Source organism: Balaenoptera acutorostrata, chromosome 7 (genome assembly GCF_949987535.1).
Source record: "Balaenoptera acutorostrata chromosome 7, mBalAcu1.1, whole genome shotgun sequence".
Taxonomy (NCBI): domain Eukaryota; kingdom Metazoa; phylum Chordata; class Mammalia; order Artiodactyla; family Balaenopteridae; genus Balaenoptera; species Balaenoptera acutorostrata.
This window is the reverse complement of record NC_080070.1, coordinates 71137952-71159047: the sequence shown is the minus strand read 5'-3', so window position 1 is coordinate 71159047 and position 21096 is coordinate 71137952. Positions and strand designations below refer to the sequence as shown.

Genomic DNA, 21096 nt, shown 5'->3' with positions numbered 1-21096 from the left:
ATTCAGGAAGTTAAAAACTCTTATGATTGCAACATTCCTGTTTTCTATTTGTTTCATTTGGCTTTTAGGACAAGGGGAAGATTAATCTACCTGATTAATCAGTAGCTAACTAAAGAGTTTGCGAATTTTCTAGGCTCTTTTCTATGTACAGTTGATTATGAAATTAAAAGTTTAGTTTATTTAAAATTATATTTCAACTTCTTAATTCTTTTTTCTTCCTACACAGTGTAGTGACTATGACTTGGAATTTGGAACTGAGTGTTTGCATTTGGCTCTAAAATACTGTCACATCAAAGCCAAACTTATAGAAGGATCTCCTGACCTCTGGAAGGTAAGAGAGTTGGTACTTTGCTCTGTGTTGGTGTGTCATTCCTAAAGACGTATTGTCTACAAGTACAGACAATTTCCAGGTGCTTTAGAAGATAGAGAAGTATAAAAATATTTGGTTTCATATTGAAACAGTATTTCCAGGAATAAAGATATGTGCGTATATGCATACATAAAAGGCGTTGAGTCTCACTAGGTTTTCTAAACCATCAAACATGGTATCATTTCTATTGCTTGGTTGCAAGAAAATTCATGCTGGGATAATTTATTCAAACAAATTCCATTTTAGCCAATAAGATTGTTTTATTCACAATTTTTGTGTGTGTTCTTTACATATAATCTTTTACACTGTAGCCTTACCTTCAACTGGATTGAGGGTGCATCTCTGCTTCCCAAAAGAACAACATTTCCTCACAGGTCTTGGGGTGGTCGCTCCAACTTAACTGGGTTGAAACACATATCTGCCAGTTTTGACCCAGTGGGGTTGGTGGCTAGAACCACTCACCTCCTCCTAAGAGGAATTGTGCTCTTTCCTGTGGTAAGGTTTGACTGCCTTTATGGCAAACTTCTTTCTTTAGGAGGAATGAAGTGGCTGTTGCACTATCATAGTTCAGCTTCCTGTTGTGGGAGGAGTGCTTTACAGCGTGACTCTCCTGTGTTTGATTGGGTAGAAATATGTTGAATTGAACAGTGTATTCTGAAATAGAATTGTAGGGTCATATCATAGTTTTGAATAAGTATTGCTGCTTTTGAAATGTTGGATGAAATCTTTATAAAGCATCCATCTAAATCTGGTTAGTAAACTTTCATCCTAATTCTGAGAATATATGAATCTAAAAGCATATTTCCTCATTGACATAAAAACAAAACAAAAAGCCCTATGTGTTGATTAGGTATTTTGTAAGTCACCTGGTGGGCCTTGCTACATGCTAAGATTTTCTCATACATACTTAAATTGTTCTAAGGTTACAAAATATTGACATGCCTGAATTATTGCCTGGTGGGGTAAATTAATGCAGTCTTATTGCTCTTTTAAGAGTATCCGAATGTCATCAACCCAGAAGGCAAACATTTTATTCATTTTGTTTGTCCTTTTCTATATATGGCTCAGATGGTGATATACATATCAATTGGGAGGATTTTGGTAGTAACCAATTAGGTATTTTGTTAAAGATCCTGACCCATGTCACCATAGACCTGCTAGACTTAATTTGCAGGCTATGTTGAAAAAAAAAAAAAAGTAAAAACTCAAGATATTTTATTGCTACTAACATGTCAGCACTCTCTGGCCTCATTGCTGATGTTTTAGGCTGTGTGAGTATCTACTTCTTGTGGGTATTCTGAGCCTTCTTTAAACTTGTAAAGTACCCTCAGGTCTGCAGGTGAAAGGAAAGCAGCACACTGCTCTTCTTTGAATTTTACACTCTGTCTTCACAAATGTATTTCAGTATTTTTGAGTGAAATCTCAAATTGCACTGCTTCCACCAGCAATACAGTATCACAGTTTTAGTTCGTACATCTTGGCGCTCTGCTTCCCTTTTATGTGCGACAAATGTCAGTGCACTGAGCTGTGGTTGGCTTTTCCAAGTGCTTCTACTCATTCTCCTGCTGAGTCATTTCATAATGCTGCTGTGGGTTGAATTGTGTCCCCCCACAGAAGATATGTTCAAGTCCTAGCCCCTGGCACCTGTGAATGTGACCTTATTTGAAAAGAGTGTTTGCAGATATAATCAAGTTAAGATGAAGTCAGATTGGTAAAGAAGAGGCCCTAAATCGGATCTGTAAGAATAGGAGAAAAGATTCACATACAGATAGGTGGAGAATGCCAATGACAATAGAGATAGAAATTGGAGTGACGCATCGACAAGCAAAGGAAAGTGAGGGATCGCTGGCAACCCCAGGAAACTAGGAAGAGATGGGGAAGGATTCTTCTCTAAAGCCTTCGGAGTGGGCAGTGGCCCTGCTGATACCTGGATTTCACACTTCTAGCCTCCAGTACTGTGAGAGGATATGTTCCTCTTTTAAGCTGTCCAGTTTGTGGTACATTGTTATGTCAGCCCTAGGAAACTAATACACATGCCAAAGGGTGATATCCTGCGAGGCCCAGAGGGGTCATTTTCATAGTATCACTTTCCGAACTGGGCCGGAGTGGGGAAGCCCTGCTCTTAGAATGTTTGAATAATGATGTGCCTTACCAGGATCTTGGATTCTAAAAGGGCATGTAATGCAGTGAACTGGGCAAAAAGTCTTTCAAATTGCAGTTTTGAGGTCTTTTTAAGGTGTCAAATTTCTTCTGTGATTGAGGGGAAGTTATTTTGAGTGCACATGATGTAGTTGTTTCAGGTTCCCTATTTCCCTCTTCTGCCTCCTGTCTCATCATCCTCTACCTTTAAAAAATATTTTTGATATTTACTGGCTGTTCATTTAGCCCTATTTAGCTTGATGATACTATATTAAACCAAAGCAATGGAATCTACACATTGAAATAAGTGTTCTAATTCAATACTAATTCCAACAATGCTACAACTTTTTACAACTCAGAGTTGAAAGAAGATTTAGTACAATTATGCTAAAACTGGCATTGAACTTGGGTGGCAGGCCAAATACCTGGAACATGATTCAGAAATCTGACACAGTGAAGAGTGCACAGTGAAGAGAGTGCATATTTCAAGAGAATTTTCACTACCACAAAGCAATAAGGCAAAGGAGGATTCTGAAATACAGAGCCAGGACACCTTCCCCTACCCCTCAGAAAGTGAGGGAGTTCACCCCTGGTGCTGGGAAGAATGACTAGAAATTTCTCATGACCACATGTAGGACTGTTATTTCATCTGCTGCCAGAAATCCCAGGAGGACTATTATTTTGTATTTTACATACTTTTATTAAAAAATAGAAGTAAATGCAAAAAGTCAGCATTCACAGTTGAGGCCAACCTTCCTGCTGTAGCTCCTCTGGGTTTAGAGGAAACATCAGTTTTTTCAGATCACCATGCAGGGTAGAGGACATCCTTGTGAATAAGCAAACCCCCCTTCTTCTCCCTCCTTTTCCCTCCCTAAGAGCGACCAACCATAGAAGAATACAGGACCGACTCCTGAGAATAGGGGTTGGCTCTTAAGCTCTGCCTGAGTGGTTGTGCCTAGCCAGCCCTTCCTGAACATACTCTTATTTTAGTGAAATTTCATCTAGTCTACATAAGAGGAGACTACATTTAGTCTCCATTCCTTTAATTTATAGTTGTACCATATTTTTGTCCCAATATAAAGAGTTGGTCACTAACTATACTACACAGACCTAATTGAACAGACTTCTTGTTTCTAAATGTTAAAACTGTCTTCAAGGCATAAAAGATTCATAATAAGTTATTGAAGAAATTTAACTGTATTCCATTGTCTGAAAATGCTTCTTTAGAAAGTGTTGAAGTGTCATCACAACATTATTGGAATGACTGACTTTTGAGGATTTCTTTTGATGGGAATTACTTTTTTTAGATTCAAGTGTCCTAGCATCTTTGTTAAAAACAAATGAAAATAGTCTCACTTTTTGCTTTTTAACCTCAAAAATACAATGTGGTGAAATTGTGTCTTTTTAGAGGTTTTCATCTAGTTATCCAGTCTAGAGGAAAGAACATTTTCTAGATAGACATAATTGATGAACTGGAAATCAGTATAATATCCCCATCCAAATCTAAATCTGTATCTGTCTTCGAAATTTAAGATTTTCTGGCTTTATTCTAATTATTGGAGTACATACTCATTTTCTTATGAGGTGAAAGATGGAAGAACATTAAGTGTAGTCTGATTTATGTAAGATGGTGGCCAACTGGACTTGGCTCTGAGAAGTCTCTTTAATTTACCATATTGTCAACACAGAGCAAGACAAAGCAGGTACAATAGTGTCCTCTGGAACTCACCTTGAGGTAGCTGAGAGTGCTCTGACCTAGGAGTTAAAGGCAACTATCTCTGTGGCTCTCAGTTGCAGGTTTCTCTTCCACTGAATATAAATATTTTTAAAGCTAAATACTAAGATGCAATACTGCACAGAAGCACAGTGAAACAAAACAGGCAAAAATTGAGCTAAACTAGGTGAGTAGCAGATGTGGGGCTCTGAGCGTCAGCTGCACAGAGCTTCCACATTGGTCTTCCGGTGGCCCCTGAGCTCTAAGGAGCACAGCGTGAAAACCAGTGAATCAGAGGATTGAGGCTCTTCTATCACTAGGGCTGATTTTTTTTTTTTTTTTTAAAGTAACTGTTTTCCATACTGAGGTATTATGCAAGGTCAAAGAAAACCTGCAGATCATGCTTACAGAAGAAAATCAATCTCAAAACTGATTATTAAACTTTTCACAAAATTAAAAATAAGGAAAGGACAATCCATATTACTGTAAAAGCTTGATAGAAAAAGCGTCATCAATTCAGAATTAAAACACTTTCAGTACTCTTCCCTTTGAAATATGGCAGCTGTTTTATTTAGAAAAACAGAAGGCTGCTTTTCAACACAGTACTTGATAAGTTTGTCAGAAATACTTTGTAGTTTATTTTCCTTAAATCAGTGTTTGTTGAGAAGTATAGTTGAGGTTTTCAATAAGGCTTTATGTAGAAAATATTAATAAACATCAAAAACTTTAATCTGTGTATAGTACGTATCCACAGCCAACAAGAAAATGTAGACAAAAAGATGAATTTTAGGGGAATTCCCTGGCGGTCTAGTGATTAGGACTCCCGCGCTTTCACTGCAGAGGGCACAGTTCAAATTTTGACGTCTTTCTTGTTTATACAATTACTTATTTAATATTAGTGTAGAAAGAACCTTTAGGTAATAATTCATGTATTTTATTCATAAGACTGATTCCAATGCAAAAATGTTGTCTTGCAAATATGCTAGAAAAATCATTTTAGTATTTGAGACCAAGTTTTTTTCATTTAAAAAACCCATTGTTAAGATAGATTTATTTGGAAAAAAGAATAAAGTACTTTCACAATTATTCCATTTAAATTTGGAATGTGGTTTTATCTCTCAAAGAAAGCAGGAAGGAATAAAAAATCAGCTATGGTAATTAGGCATCTTCCTGTTAATTTCTGATTTGAGTTTACCTTACATAGCGGACAGTTATAGGGGGAAAAAAAGCCTTTTCTCATTTATAAATTTATTTATTTATTTATTTATTTATTTATTTATTTTTGGCTGTGTTGGTTCTTCGTTTCTGTGCGAGGGCTTTCTCTAGTTGCAGCAAGTGGGGGCCACTCTTCATCGCGGTGCGCGGGCCTCTCACTATCGCGGCCTCTCTTGTTGCGGAGCACAGGCTCCAGACGCGCAGGCTCAGTAATTGTGGCTCACAGGCTTAGTTGCTCCGCGGCATGTGGGATCTTCCCAGACCAGGGCTCGAACCCGTGTCCCCTGCGTTGGCAGGCAGATTCTCAACCACTGCGCCACCAGGGAAGCCCCTTTTCTCATTTAAATTGTAAATATTGAGTGATGATTTCAGATATCTAGTTAACTTTGGATTTTTATGGAAACAAATGTGTTTTTTAAAATATTTAATATTTAATATTAATATTTAATACCATGAGAGGTAGCTGTGTCCCCATTGCCTGGCCGAAGGCTGGGGGTTAGAAGGTGTTCAGAGGCATTTAAAAGAATAAGTGGATGTAACTGACATGACAGGAGGCCTCTACCACATGTGCATGTGTGGGTTTGTGTTGTGGGAACCCCGACTTTCCAGCCTCTTCTCTCGCCCGTGAAGCCCCCATGTGGCTCTGCTCTAGGCCTTGAGGATCTCTGCTTCCTGTCTGTCTTGAGCTCCGCAGCCTTGTCTTGTCTTTATTTGGTAAAATAAATATTTATTTATTTATGGCTGCGTTGGGTCTTCGTTGCTGTGCGTGGGCTTTTCCTCCAGTTGCCAAGAGCGGGAACTACTCTTCCTTGCGGAGCGCAGGCTTCTCATTGCAGTGGCTTCTCTTTTTGCGGAGCACAGGCTTCAGTAGTGTCGCTCACGGACTTAGTTGCTCTGTGGCATGTGGGAACTTCCCGGACCAGGGCTGGAAACCGTGTCCCCTGCATTGGCAGGCGGATTCCCACTGGCAGGCGGATTCCCAACCACTGCGCTACCAGGGAAGCCCGAAACAAATGTGTTTTATTCAATTCTTATAAGAGGAATTTATCCTCTAAAATGTTGTTTCTACAGGTTGAGTTTTGCTCACTGTTTTCGTTGCTCTCTTCCAGCCTTAGAACAGGATGTACAACATGGTAGTTATTTGATAAATATTTATTGAATGAGTGAATGAGATCAATACATTCTTTAATTTGGTAAAATGCATAGTCTGAAGCTTTAAGTGTCTGTTTTCTATTTTTTTCCCCAGATAAGAGAACTGCATTTTGGATCAGTAACTATAGTACTAGTTTTGGTTCACATGTGCTTGTTTTAGACATAATTTAACAATGTCATATTTGATTTTAATAGATTGGTTGAGTGCTTGAGGAAATTTCCATCTGTCTTACAGGTTAGCTGCTACATTAGTTCTGGATTGTAAGGTATAGTTTTGGACCAGGGTTACCTGCCAGGATACAGGCATAGCAGGGAAACCTATTTTGGGTAGAAGTGCCCTGAGCCACTTAGCTGAACAAAGTTTCTGTACAAGTTTAGTTAGGATATAATCTGGAGGAAAATAGTCCAAATTATAGACATGGAAGGGTATTAATTAGTGAGTATTTCTTAAAGTGGGTTTTTAGACCATTTGCATCATAATCATCTGAACATGTGAATGATAAGCTCCTGAGACTTTATAGTACTTATTAATATATTTGATTATTTACTATGTTCCTCAGTTCTGTGATGCAGGAAAAGGGATTCTGCAGTGCCGTGCACTTGACATGTTCTGTACCTGAGCTCACTGGATGTAGTCTGGGAACTATCTGCTGTAGGACCATGCAGGGTATATTACAAGGAATAGGTTATTGCAAGGAGGCTGTATGTTCTTAAGCAAAGATCATGATTGTTCTTATATACATGGTGGTACCCTCCAGGCTCTTTCTATCAGTTATGTATTAATAAAAATCTTAAAAAGGTGAACCTTATCTGGATGTATACAGATAAACTCAATTCAGAATGAAGACCCTCAATGTGAATTGGTCTTTCAGAATTATCTCATTTCAACTGAAAATGCAATTTGGTAATTTTTTTAATATATACTTTTCCTTCTTTCCTTCTAACATAAAGCCTACTATTAAACAATAATTCTAATACTTTTATTTAAATGCTACCACATTTTCTTTGATATAATACTTATATTAATAAGACTTCGGTAACCACTGCCACATAACGTCTCAATTTACTTAAAGATTTAAAAACAAACCTTCAACCATTTGTAGAAACAATATATATTTTTTCTGAATAAACTGATGTTGTTATAATTTAAAAATTGTCAGTATTATGTGTTTATAGTTTCTCCAAAATCAAGAATTTCCTTGGGGGCATAATTTTATTGCTTTCACATTCCTTCCTACTCTGTTAAGTCTAATGAAGTTTATCTGTCCTCTAGGTGACCTACAAACGAGATCTGTATGCAGCTGAATCGATTATTAAGGGTATGTTTGGCCTTATGACTGTCAGTTCCTATGTTTCAAAAATGTAAGCCAGTTGAGAATTTCTCATGACATTTTAAAGCCCAGAATTCTCAGAAGTATAAATGCTGTAGGCCACGGAGGTCTGTGAGTTGTTTTTTTGAAAAATAATTACATTTATTTTGTTTCCTGCTTTGAAATATCACTTATTATGATTTGTGTAACGTTGGTTTTAGCTTTTATAAAGGAAATACTTTATTAATTTGAGAAACATAGGTGACATTGACACTATTAGAAGTGAAAACTGATATTCTAATTTATAAATATATTATATTTTGTTTTTATTTATTCAGAGGACTGTCTACCCCCTCCCAGCACTGCCATATCAGTACATTAGACAGCATGTTTTGCATGAGAAAAAAAATTTTCTGAAATAGAGAAATTGGGCTGAATGATTTTTAATTCCTTCTAGTTCTGACAATGACTGCAATTTTGTTTTGTAATTTTAGATATTATATATGTAATAACCCCTTTCTCATTCTTTTCATCTCTGACTCTAAGATCTCAGCTACACAGAAGTAGTTTATTTCATAATCAACAAATATTTATTACTGTGCTTGACACCGTGCTAGAAATGTAATGATGATGCACAAGGGACATTCATTCTGTACTTTTGCAACCTCCACAGTTCAAATCAGTTTCTTAACCTTGGCACTATTGGCATCTTAGGCCAGGTAATTCTTTGTTCTGGGGACTGTTTTGACAGGCAACATCCTAAAAGTTGCCTGGCCTCTACTCACTAGATGCCAGAAGCACTCTTCCCTCCCTCCCCTCCCCTGCTGTGACCATCAAATGTCTCCTGACATCACCACTGTTGTATGTATACATGGTCCTAGCCAAAATCAGAGGGGCCCACCCCCAGTGCCTAAGCAAGTGTGGTGCTTTACAATCTATTTGTAATTTACTCCTTCAAAAATATGTTAAGGACAGAACGATGTACTCAGATAGCGACTGAGAAGTGACCTTGTAAATTCAGATGTTGACTGAAGTTGAAAGAAATACTGCATGGGAATTGTGAGGGCAACAGTTTTTATTTTATTTTATGGAAAGCCTATTTAACAATCAATTGGCTTCACATTCAGAAGACTGAAATCTTTTCTTTGTTCGTAACATTCTGTATTTGTAGTTTATCCTCATGTTTTTTGTCCTTCAAGAATATTGTGTTTCAAACCATTAATGTACTTTAATTTGTGTATCTGTGTATGTAAACAGATCATCTACAGCTATAAATCAGAATGTTGACATATATTTACATGTGAGCCAGGCTATGTATAAACATTACTCTGGAGAAGTTGCCTAAACCATGTTGTAGTTCGCTATATTCTCAGCACAAGGAAATATAAAATTCAGTCTCGTTTCTTTATAAACTCATATCTCTATGACCTGGGTAAAATGGAAGTGAGCCATTTTGTGAAAAGTTGGTAAGTGGTTCAAGTGAGGATACTACATATCTCAGTACTTTGCCTGTGTATTATCAAGAGCAGGCTTCTTATCATGTAAAAGCCTACAGGTTTTTTTTTTTAAACATTTTAATTAATTAATTAATTTATTTATTTTTGACTGTGTTGGGTCTTCGTTTCTGTGCGAGGGCTTTTTCTCTAGTTGCGGCAAGCGGGGGCCACTCTTCATCGCGGTGCGCGGGCCTCTCACTATCGCGGCCTCTCTTGTTGCGGAGCACAGGCTCCAGACGCGCAGGCTCAGTAATTGTGGCTCACGGGCCCAGTTGCTCCACGGCATGTGGGAACTTCCCAGACCAGGGCTCGAACCCGTGTCCACTGCATTGGCAGGCAGATTCTCAACCACTGCGCCACCAGGGAAGCCCCTAAAAGCCTACATTTTAAGTATAATTGCAGGGGACTTTAGTTTTGGAAATTGTTTGCAGAGAGAAATTGTTTTGTTTAGGTAACATGTTCTAGTATGCTCCTTGTCAAGTATTTAAAAAGTATTCTACTTTTATTCTTAGGGAAAGTAACCGGTCTGGATGTCGACAGCTGATTTAGAGAAGAGTCTCCTTACATTCTTTCAGATTTTCATTTCTCATGACTTCCCAAGAGACTCTGATGTTGCTCATACCCTGTGAGGACCACTGCTGTGGTGCCTTCCTACTCTGTTTGGGTTTCTAGACCGGTAGTGTTGGGATTACCAGAGAACTTGAACGCAGAATGTCTGGCCCTGACACATGAAGTCAGAATCTGCATTTTAGCAAAAACTCTGGCTCATTAGTTTGTACATTAATTTCCAGAAGCATTCTTCTAGGCTACTCTCCAGTCTTGAATAGTTGATTTTTTTTTTCCTAAATAATATCTTTTATTGTATTTAGAGCTTCAAGTCTTTCCACGCTGTCAGTTTCAAATGTTTGTTGGCTCAACTGGGATTGCTACCTGCCTCCATGACTTGAACTAATACTGTCTCTGAGACCTCATAGTAGAAACAATTCCGGGCATAGGAAAAGGAAAACTCTTAGATTTTTAAAAATAAAATTCTAAAATAGAGTATGGTATATAGCAGGCTAATTATCTGAGCTATCTATTCACCTGTTTGCGTTTTACATGCAAATGTTCAAAGTATTTTTCTAGGCACTTGTATGACACAGCATTTACTGGGTACTTACTCTGTGCCAGGCATTGTTTAAGGCATTTTATATAGATTATCTCTTGCTTCTCCAAGAACTCAATGATGTAAGTAGTGTGGTTGTTTCTGTATTATAGGATATTCAAGCGTCCTAAGCAAATACTAATTTAAGAAGGATAGAAAATTAATTCTTAACTATAAATTTTTCTACCTTAGTCAGTTTACCTCTTTATACAGCTGTTCTCCCTTTTTTCCTTAAGCAGAGATTGTTCAGATTCCCTTCTCTGAAATTCTTGGGCTACATGTGTTTAGGAATTTTGATTACTGTGTATTTTCAGAAGCTACTGCTGTATGTCGTACATTATATCACATTACCAGTGGGATTTGGGACCTTACCACATAATGAAACTTACAGTACATGAATATTTATGCTCAGTATTTGGAATGACTATAAAGTCCCTAGCCAGTTCAAGTTTAGGACTCATTTTGCCATCAAATTTTTTTTTAAATATCTTTATTGGAGTATAATTGCTTTACAATGGTGTGTTAGTTTCTGCTTTATAACAAAGTGAATCAGCTGTACATATACATACATCCCCATATCTCTTCCCTCTTGCATCTCCCTCCCTCCCACCCTCCCTACCCCACCACTCTAGGTGGTCACAAAGCACCGAGCTGATCTCCCTGTGCTATGCGTTTGCCATCAAATTTATATATGAAAACAATTTTAAAAACGTTTAAGAACTTTTTGGATTTCAGCATTGACTGTAGCTTGGTGTGACCCTCTTTTAGATTTGATTCAGTGAAGGTGGAAAGAATGTCTATTCTTTTTTCTCTCCTCTGACATTGAGTTGAACCAAATTTATTGGTATTTTTTCTTTAGAATGTAAGGAACATAAATTATGGGAATAGATGGCCTTTCCCTCCCACCTTACCTCTCTACCTGCTTCCAGCACATGCATATTGAGCTCCAGTGTATATATCTATCTTTTTTCTTTTTTAAAATAGAGATGATATAATATTTGAATGTATGCACTTTTGTCAAGGTTTAGAACCAGGGCTTGGAGCATATGGCACTCATGCCAGGTACTTTATATGTTATTTCATTTGTTCTGTATAATGCTCTTAACATAGCTATTACTGCTCCTAATTTTGCAAGTGGGAAAACTGAAACTTAGTGAGATTGAGCACTTTCCTCTAGGTCACATAGTAAGAACAGGATCCACAATTTAATCCCCTTCTCCCTTCACCTTAAGCCTGACTCTATTCTGGGATGTGGCCACTTTGTACTTCTGAGTCATGTCCCTACTCACATTGACCACTAAAGTGGATATTGGATTCAATCTCTCTCTTTGGTGGGTACAGCAAATGGCTTGTAAAATCTAGCCTGCCCAGTTCAGGTTCTGTTGGGTTAAAACCGTGTCTTCAGCTGGGAAGAATGATCACACAATTGATGCTGAAGATGTTATCTCCTAGTGCTGTGCTAAGCACACAGTAGTATTCTAGAGAGTGTGGGAGTGTGGGAAAAGCAGATAATATTGAAACAGCAGATTTCTAGACAAGACTAGAGAAAGAATAAATATTAAAATTCGAAATCAGAATAATAGTTTCAAAATGATGGTTTGGGTACTGTTTCTTTCATTTTTAAATTCTGGTAGTTTAACATTCATCACTGAGTCATAACAGTTTTTCCTCTTCTAGAATGGAACTTTTTTTCTCTGTGATATGAGTGCTTAGTATTCTGTAAGTTGTCTTTCCTGTGCTGCTTTTTTTACTTAAATACCAATTATTGCTGGTCAACGTATTATATTCTGATGTAACTATTTTCTTGTTTACTAAGTGTTTTTCAGACTCTATAAAATATTTCTAAGATAAATGTCAAAACTTGTAAGAGCATTTCGTATTCCCAGATTGACTTGTCACTGGAACAGCATGTATATTTTGGTCCTTCTTAATTTATGTTCAAGTCCATCTCTTCAGTATGGGAATTTTGATGTAACTAACTTCAGGCAAGCTTTTGATGCTCAAATCCTCAAATTATGGTTTATAGCAAGTCTCAAAATCTGACTTTTATTTTATGTTGTTAGATAAGTTTTATTTTTAAGCTTAATTTATTTTACTGTCAGTATATTTACGTGGATTTCCATTTATAGTGAACTGTTCAATAATAGGAAACATGTATATAAGTAGTACTCTCAGATTTCTTTTACAGTCTTTCACACACACAACTTTGAAAAATGAACAGTGAATCACAAATTTACTCTTATGTAAAACAAAGCATTTTTAATACTCCTTTTTCTGAGGTAGAGAATTAGATTCGTTCATTGTTCTTTAATGTTTAACTCTTTTAGGCTTCTGTGCGTGAAATTTAAAACATAAACTTTTCTAGGGAGTAGTGTGGTTAATTGGTGCAGCAAGACTCTGGTTTGACTGACAGGTTTGTGAAGAGCCACTTAACAAAGAGGTACTGTACTTTTGTCACATAAGCTGGTTGAGCCCACCCAAGCCTGCTCTGCATGCTCAGACCTACGCAAACTATTAAAATGGTTACAGCAGTAACATACTTTATCTAGATTTACATGTACCATGCAAACAGTCCCAAACCCACACTTGATTTACTGTGCTGACCATATCATGGCAAAAGGATCAATACTGTATGCTAAAATTTTCTAAGATGGAAAGCCCCTAAGGGATTTCTAAATAAAACATTGCATTTATTTTCTACCATCATCTTTGATCACATATTTTAAATTTTCTGACTGGAGTGTTTTAAAAATAATTGTATTTTGTTCTCTCCTGGTTATGATTGTACAAACCCAAGTAAGCTAGTACTGTAAAAAAGCCTCATAGTGGTTTATATAAAAATGGAAAAAATAGGTAACATTGATAATCCTTTCATTTTTAACTGGCTTTAGTTAATATTACTTAAAATAGTTAATATTAATGTTCATATAAAAATTCATGTCTTTCCCCAGTCATTATGTAATGTTTTCCATTTGCTAAGAACTTTATTTTAAAGGAAATTGATTTCTCAGAAATACAGTATCGCCTATTGGTTCAGAACTTTAGGCTTTATTCTGAAAATAGATTTTTATTTTCAACATCATTGATACAGGTGATTTCTTTCAGTGTCAAGTATTTATGCACAGTCAAGCTGTAAATCCCCATATGCCTGCTTTTTTATGTTTCATACAATTTTTTAAAGGAATTAAGTCAGTAGGCAAGTAATTGAATTCTTTTCTGCTTATACATTGAAAGTAGCTGAATATACTTTTAAGTTGTCTCTGACTGAAAGGAATAAAATCAAATCACATGTGGATAAAACTGATTCAGTGTTCGTGAGATTTAGGAAGATTCATGGTGTTATAGTGTGTATTTTATGCATATGGAGAAACGAATGCCTTTGTTTTTTAGTGATCCTTTAATATCTTCACTTAAAATCATGGCATTTTAAGTGCATAGCCTTTTCAAATCTTCTCAAATTGAAAAGATGAGAAACTTTAAATCAGTTTTCTACATCTGTGGTATGTCCTCATCAGATTTTTCTTGCTAAATAGCCAGTGATGATGCCATTTTATTATTAACCATGCTTTTTGGATAATGCGAAGCTAAGATTTACATGGAAACTGTAATTTTTGATGTGTCTGGCTATTGACGATGATACTTCATTTTCCAAATTTTCACATTAATACCGTAACTTGTTTGTAAATACTACACTTTTTGTTCTTCACTCTCTTGAATAGTACTGCCATTGTATCTTACGTGACTCTGTATCGACATTTGCATCAAGCTTTAATTAGTGAGAACAGGAAGGCTGCAATATGATTTAATAGCAATTTGTTTTCCTTGGACTCTTACTGGAAAAAAAAATGTAAATTAGGAAGTTAAATAGTCGGGTCAAGATTAGAGAAAGTGGAGTTCACTTTTTTGTTTAACTTTATAATTTCCTTAATTTGTCATTAGTGAGATGCTAATTCAAGCATAAGCAAGTAAATCTGTCATGTTCAAAAACTTCTAAGGTCACCGTGAGGTATTAAGTAACTAGCTAAATAAGACTTAATAACAGACAAAAGCCAGCCAGTTAGGCTTAACTCTGATGTAGGTAGGAAAAAAACAACAAAAATGCAAACATGACACTTGTGCTTTAAGTAATAATACAATACATTTTATAAATATCCTGATGAGTCACTAGCCTTAGAAAATTGCATTTCCTTCAAATTTATTTCTCTTAACTAAGAAAGAATATATACTTTGAAAAGAAAAAAAAGTTTTGCATCGTTTTCTTGGAAAACAGTAATATCCTTACACGTAAAAACACGTGCAGGAGACAAGATGTCACATGTCTGCTTATTTTCAGTTGCAAGATAGGAAACTTCATTTGGTATTCAGTGACTCATTTAAAAATGTGGTTAAGATCTGATATAAAACATCTTAAAAAAAAATCTGCCTTCCCGATGTCCTCCAGGTAAAACATGTACATTTGAGAAGAAAGCCAACTTACAGACCACTTTGACCTTTTAATGTGGGTCTGTATTTCTTTCTCAAATCTCTAGTTACTACCCCTGTTGTCCACTTGTTCTGTAGTCATGGCTTGTTGACTGCTTTTCTTTGCTTGACGGCCTGCTGCCCTTACTGTTCTAAGAGCTTCCTTTAGATAGGTGTTCAGAGAAACCTTAGGCATCTTACTACAGATGAAACTGAGATGGGGATTTCAGTGCTCAACAGTGGTGATTCTGTTTGACTCCTTTAAAATTGTTCATGTGAGACAGAAAATAGACTCTAAGATTGGCTTTTGATTCAATGAACTGAACAGGAGAATAGAAGATGACTGCCACCACTTTGAATGGATTACAACTTGACATCTTTTGGAAATTACTATTTCTGGATTTGATATAGTTGTTCTTACTTACCTATGAACACAAAAATTTTGGCTCAAGAGGTCAATATAGTGGATGAGGCCTGATGGAATTCATCATGTCAGATGTTTCTAAGAAAATGGAAAACTGACTTTTGGATTTTTTGCCTACTTGCTTCTAGAACTAATCTAGTATTTAGGTTTACTTCTCTCTTCACCACTGTGTTTGAAAATTTTTTGTAAAATACAAACACCATCCTGAGCACTCATGTGTCCCTACTCATGATTAATTGATGGAAGCATATGTCTAGGTATTCCTTGCTCCTTGTTAATGTGTCAGTGGGTTTATCACACGGTAAAGAGGAAGCTGTGCATATTAGAGATTTTACATATTACTGTTTTGTGAAGTTAAATGAAGATTCCAAATTGCATCTGTTTTCTAACCCTTCAAGTAAGACCGGATACTTTATGTATACCAAGAATTCTAATATTCAAGGACAATTAGAGGAATTTCTAAAAGATGAGTATATTATAAATTAGATTTTGACCTCATTTGTTAACTTTGAGATTATACATTATGCCTCCTATATAGGACTTTAGTTAGAATAACACTGGAATTAAACACTTAAGAAAACACATTATGTATGAATATATTTTGTTAAACTGTATATCCTAACCAAAAGTGGCTAAGTTGTAGGTTGTGAAGCACGTTAAACCGGGGGATTGAGAGCTCTGAAGGAATTCCATTGTACTTACAACTAGATTGAAACTTGGGAGAATTTCAAAAGAGTTTGGCAGGTGAAACTGTGATACATTGAAAACTTGGGCATTCTGGATATCTATGCTAGGAGTGCTTTGATGCAACTCCGGGGTAGATGGTTGGAATTGTGTTAATGTTCTTCTCTGCTGCTGTCAACTCCTGGGAGAGCAGAGAGATCAGCGGAGGCAGAGGAGCGTCCTCTGTTGGAAGGACCTCCATGTCTTTTCTCCTTCTTCCACTTGGAGTTAATAGTATGTAGCTGTAGCATTGAAGGGTCCTGCACAAGAGGACAGCTGACCTTCTGAGTTGTTGTCTCTATTTTATATCTTTATGGGCTTCAGTTAATGCTTAATTGGTTTTGGTATTGAGAGTGTTGTCTTCTCTAGTATATTGTGACCTAGTGAACCAGCTGAGACTTTTATGTTGCTTTCTAAGTCTCTAAGCATCTGATTTAGGGTTCTGTTGAAGAGTATTCTTAACTCTTGCCTGATTAACTATGCAAATGAGAGACTGTGACTTTGCTTTTGAAGTTTAAAGGTTTAGATGGTCTCTGCTCTTTTGGTATGAGGCGGACAGCATTGTTAGATAAGCAGCTGTCAACCACAACATGGTCTTGTTACGTGACTAGGGAGTCCTGGGAGGCATGTAACCAGGTACTTCATTTCTACCACGTTTCATTGACTCTAAGGTGCCATTGCTTGTAAGAAGCAATATTATTTTTATACCGTTGAGAAAAGAAAAGTGCTGCCAATTAAACTACAATGTAATGTTTTATTTTCACTTAGAAACTTATAAACATATTTATTAAATGAGCTCTTTTATGTTTATTTAGGCATATATTTTTATCACACTTGCTCATATGTAAAAAGACACAGGCAGAGTTCTGGATCTGGGTAAGATGGAGCAAGCTCACTCCACTCTGTTTCTCCTAGCGAATGAATCTATATGGACAGAATACATAGAACAGCTGTTTGAGGCTTCAAAGTAAATAGTACGGGTGGATTAATGAGTAAGACCCAAATTTGAAGTACTACCTAACTGGCAGTGAATTATGTCAGGCTCTGTTATGTCCTGACCTGGATCCAGTGCAGCCCTGGGTCCAATGTCCAGAAGTGGGCATTGGAGTTGACAGACCTCCAAGAAAAGCCCCTTAATTCTGATCAGAGAAGCAGGAAAGGAATTTCCTAATGTTCAGAAAGTGAAGATATCTCGCCTTTTTTCTTTTCTCTGACTCAGTGCTTTAATTCCGAAGCAATCATGTGGCAATAGTGGTATTGACAATGGCATCAGTGGGGGCCCAGAGAAGCCTAAAATTCTGAGAGAAGTGAACATTCCTCTTCAATCAGAGTTGCTATGATTCTAAGAGGTGGGATGACCACTGTTGCTGTTCTTAATTTCTCCTGTTGCTTAGCTTTGGACACAGGTGCAGTCATGGGAAATGTGTGCAAAATGGGATAAATAGGATCCCAGCTTTCTGGTAAGAGTAATGAAAAGGGATGCACTAAAGAAGTGGAATGTACAGGGAGAGGTTGGAGGTGAGAGAGGATATTACTCAAATGTACAGGATATGATCTGAGGTCAGTTAACATGCAAAGAGTCAGGAAAATCTAAACTCACATGGGAAAGGACAATTAATAGATACCCATGCTGAGATGGCACAGATGTTGGAATTTTCTGAAAAATACTTTAAAGCACTGATTATAAAAATGCTGCAACAAGTAAGGGAAAATGCTCTTGAAAGATGAAAAGTCTCAGCAAAGGCATAGAGAAAATAAAGAAGAACCAAACACAGATCTTAAAACTGAAAAAAAGAAGATAACCAAAATAAAAAACTTATTGGATGGGCTTAATAACAGAATGGAGATGGCAGAGTGCCACTGAAGTTAAAAATATATCATTGGAAGTTTTTCGTTCTGAACTACAGAATGAAAAGAAATGGGGAAAAAAATTAACAGTACTCAGCATCTGTGGGAATGCAGCAGGTCATCTGAATCCCGGAAGCAGAGGAAAAAGTGCAGTACAGAAAAAAACATTTGAAGAAACTATGAATAAAAACTTCCCAAATTTGATAAAAGACATAAAACTGCAGATTCAAGAAGCTCAGGTAATTGCACCATGATAACCCCAAAGATGTCCATATCCAGATACTTACTTCATAAGCAAACTGCTGAAAACTAAGACAAAAATCCTGAAATTAACCAGAGAGAAATGATGCACTGCTTATAAAGGAACGATAATTTGAATGACTATAAATTTCTCATTAGAAAACATGGGAACCAGAAGAAAGTAGAATACGATTTTTAAAGTGCTAAAAATGAATATTATTAACTCAGTATTCTATATCCAGCAAAAAAAAAAAGAAAAATTACCCTTCAGGAATAAAGATAAAATAAAAACAATTTCAGGTAAAGGAAAACAAAGATAATTTTGTTGCCAAAAGATGTACTCTAAAAGAATATCTCAACAGAGCCTTTCATACAAAGGAGATGATGCCAGAAGGAATCTAGGAATATCAGGAATTAAGCAAGAGCAACAGAATCAATAAATAGAATAGACTCACATAATTCTCTTTACATTTTTAAACTATTTATAGGTTGAAAGCAAAGGTAATATTTTCTCATGAGTTTTTCTATGTATGAGACAGCTGCAATGTTGTAGATAACTAAGTGCAACATAAAAGCAGTAAGGTAAAGGGGCCTATAATACCATGGTTAGGTTTCTACATTTTACTTGCTGTGGTAAAATATTTCACGTAGACTCTAAAAGGTTAAATATGAATATTGAAATCCCTAGAGCAACCACTGAAAAAAACTATACAAAGAGATTCGATCAGAAACACAAGAGATAAAACCGAATACTAAAAACAAGTTTAAACCAGAAGAGAAAGGAGAAATAGAGGAACACAAAACAAAGGGAGAAAACAAAAATATAAATAATAAAATAGATGACCTAAATCCAAATATATCAGTAATTTCATTAAATGTCCGTGGTTTCTGCACACCAACTTAAAGATTTTAGGATGGATATTAAGATTCGACCCAACTGTATGCTGCCTACAAGAGTTTACTTCCAACATAATGTTTTAAAGGTAGGTTACAAGTAAATAAAAGTAAAAGCACATACCATGTATTCACGAATCAAAAGAAAACTGGATGACTATATTAATATGAAAGTAATAAAAAAGTACCTTACATAATAAAAGGATAAATTCACCAGAAAGACATAATTCTAAATGTGTATCCATTTAACTGCAGAGCTTCAAAATATACTTAGCGTGAACTGACCAAAATGAAGGGAAAATAGACAAATCAACAATTATAGCTGGAAACTGCAATATTTCTCTAAGTATTTGCTGGAATCAATAGAAGATCAACAAGGATATAGAAAGAGTAAAGAGTACCACCAACTAACTTGATCTAATTTACACAAAACTTTCCACCCAGCAGTAGAAGAATAAACATTCCTTTCAAGTGCACGAGAACACTCTCCAAGACAGAATGTACCCTGGGTAATAAAACATATTAACAAACTTAGAGGAATTGAAAGCATGCAAAGTATGTTCTCTGACAATAATAGAAACAAACTAGAAATCGATAATAGGTAAAAGGAAAACCTTCAAGCACTTGGAAAATAAACATTAAATCATCTGTGTCCAAGAGAAAGTCTCAAGATAAATTAGAGAATGTTTTGAACTTCAGTAAAATGACATCACACTTTGTAGAATGCTGCTAAAACAGTACCTAAATGCTTATATTAGAAATGAAGAAAGGTCTTGAATCAGTGATCTGAGTTGCTGTGTTAAGGAACTAGAAATAGAGGAGCAATGCAAACCCAAAGCAAGCAGTAGCAAGGAAATGATAAAGAGCAGAAATTAATGAAGTTGAAAACAAAATCTCAGGGACAAAAACCCTAAAGCTGGTTACCTGAAAGAATTAATAACACTAATAAACCTATCATGAGACTGCAAAAAGAAAGGAAGACACAACTGGAAATGTTACACAATTGTTGGTGGCAATGAAAATGGTACAGCTACACTGAAATGCTGTTGACAGTTCTTATAGCAAGAAAAACACATTTACTGTATGATCCAGCATCCCATTCCAATGCATTTACCCTAGAGAAAGGAAAACTTACTTTCACCCAGGAAACTGTATGTAACTGTTTATAGCAGTTCTGTTCATAATCATCAGAAGCATGGAACAATCCACATATCCTTCAGCGGATGAATTGGTGAACTGGTACATCTATACAATGGAATGCAACTCAAATGAAAATATATGAATTGTCCATATACAAAATAACTTAATCTCAGAGGAATCATACTGAATGATCTCAAAAGGTTTGAGATCTCAACTGATCTCAAAAGGTTATGTTTTGAATGATTCATATGATTTTAAAATTTTTAAATTTTATTTTAGGGCATAGTTGAGTAACAATGTTGTGTTAGTTTCAGGTGTACAGCAGAGTGATTCAGTTATACATATACATGTATATATTCTTTTTCAAATTATTTTCCCATTTAGGTTATTACAGAATATTGAGCAGAGTTCCATGTGCTATACAGTAGGTCCTTGTTGGTTATCTGTTTTATTTTGTCTTTTTATTTTTTATATTTTTTTATTATTTAAATTAAAAAAATTATTTTATGTTGCAGTATAGTTGACTAGCAATGATAGTCTTGGAGAGACAGAAATGTAGTAACAAGGAATAGATCAGAGGTTGCTTAGGCTAAGGAGCTGGGGAGGGGGTGAGTACAAAAAGATGGCATGAAGGATTGTACTGCTTTGTATTATGACTGTGGTGGTCGTTACACAAATCCGTAATGTTACAATCATGGAAATGACCACCGTATACACAGAAAGGTAATTTTACTGAATGTTAATAGAGGTTAAGTGTATCTTTATAAGGCCCTGATGGGCAGGAATTCTATGATGCCATCCCTATTTCAGAGAAGTTATACAGAGG

The 21096-nt window shown here is 36.1% G+C and overlaps 1 protein-coding gene across 2 annotated transcripts in view; it reads left to right on the top strand.

Moving 5' to 3' along the window:
* CRPPA (CDP-L-ribitol pyrophosphorylase A) overlaps positions 1–21096 on the top strand; it is a 324671-nt gene that overhangs the window by 116471 nt on the left and 187104 nt on the right. For both annotated transcript variants that reach the window (XM_007164884.2, XM_057549909.1), the window contains exons 4-5: positions 227–331; positions 7864–7909. In XM_007164884.2, coding sequence (XP_007164946.2) covers positions 227–331; positions 7864–7909 — 151 coding nt within the window. The remainder of the gene's footprint in view (positions 1–226; positions 332–7863; positions 7910–21096) is intronic.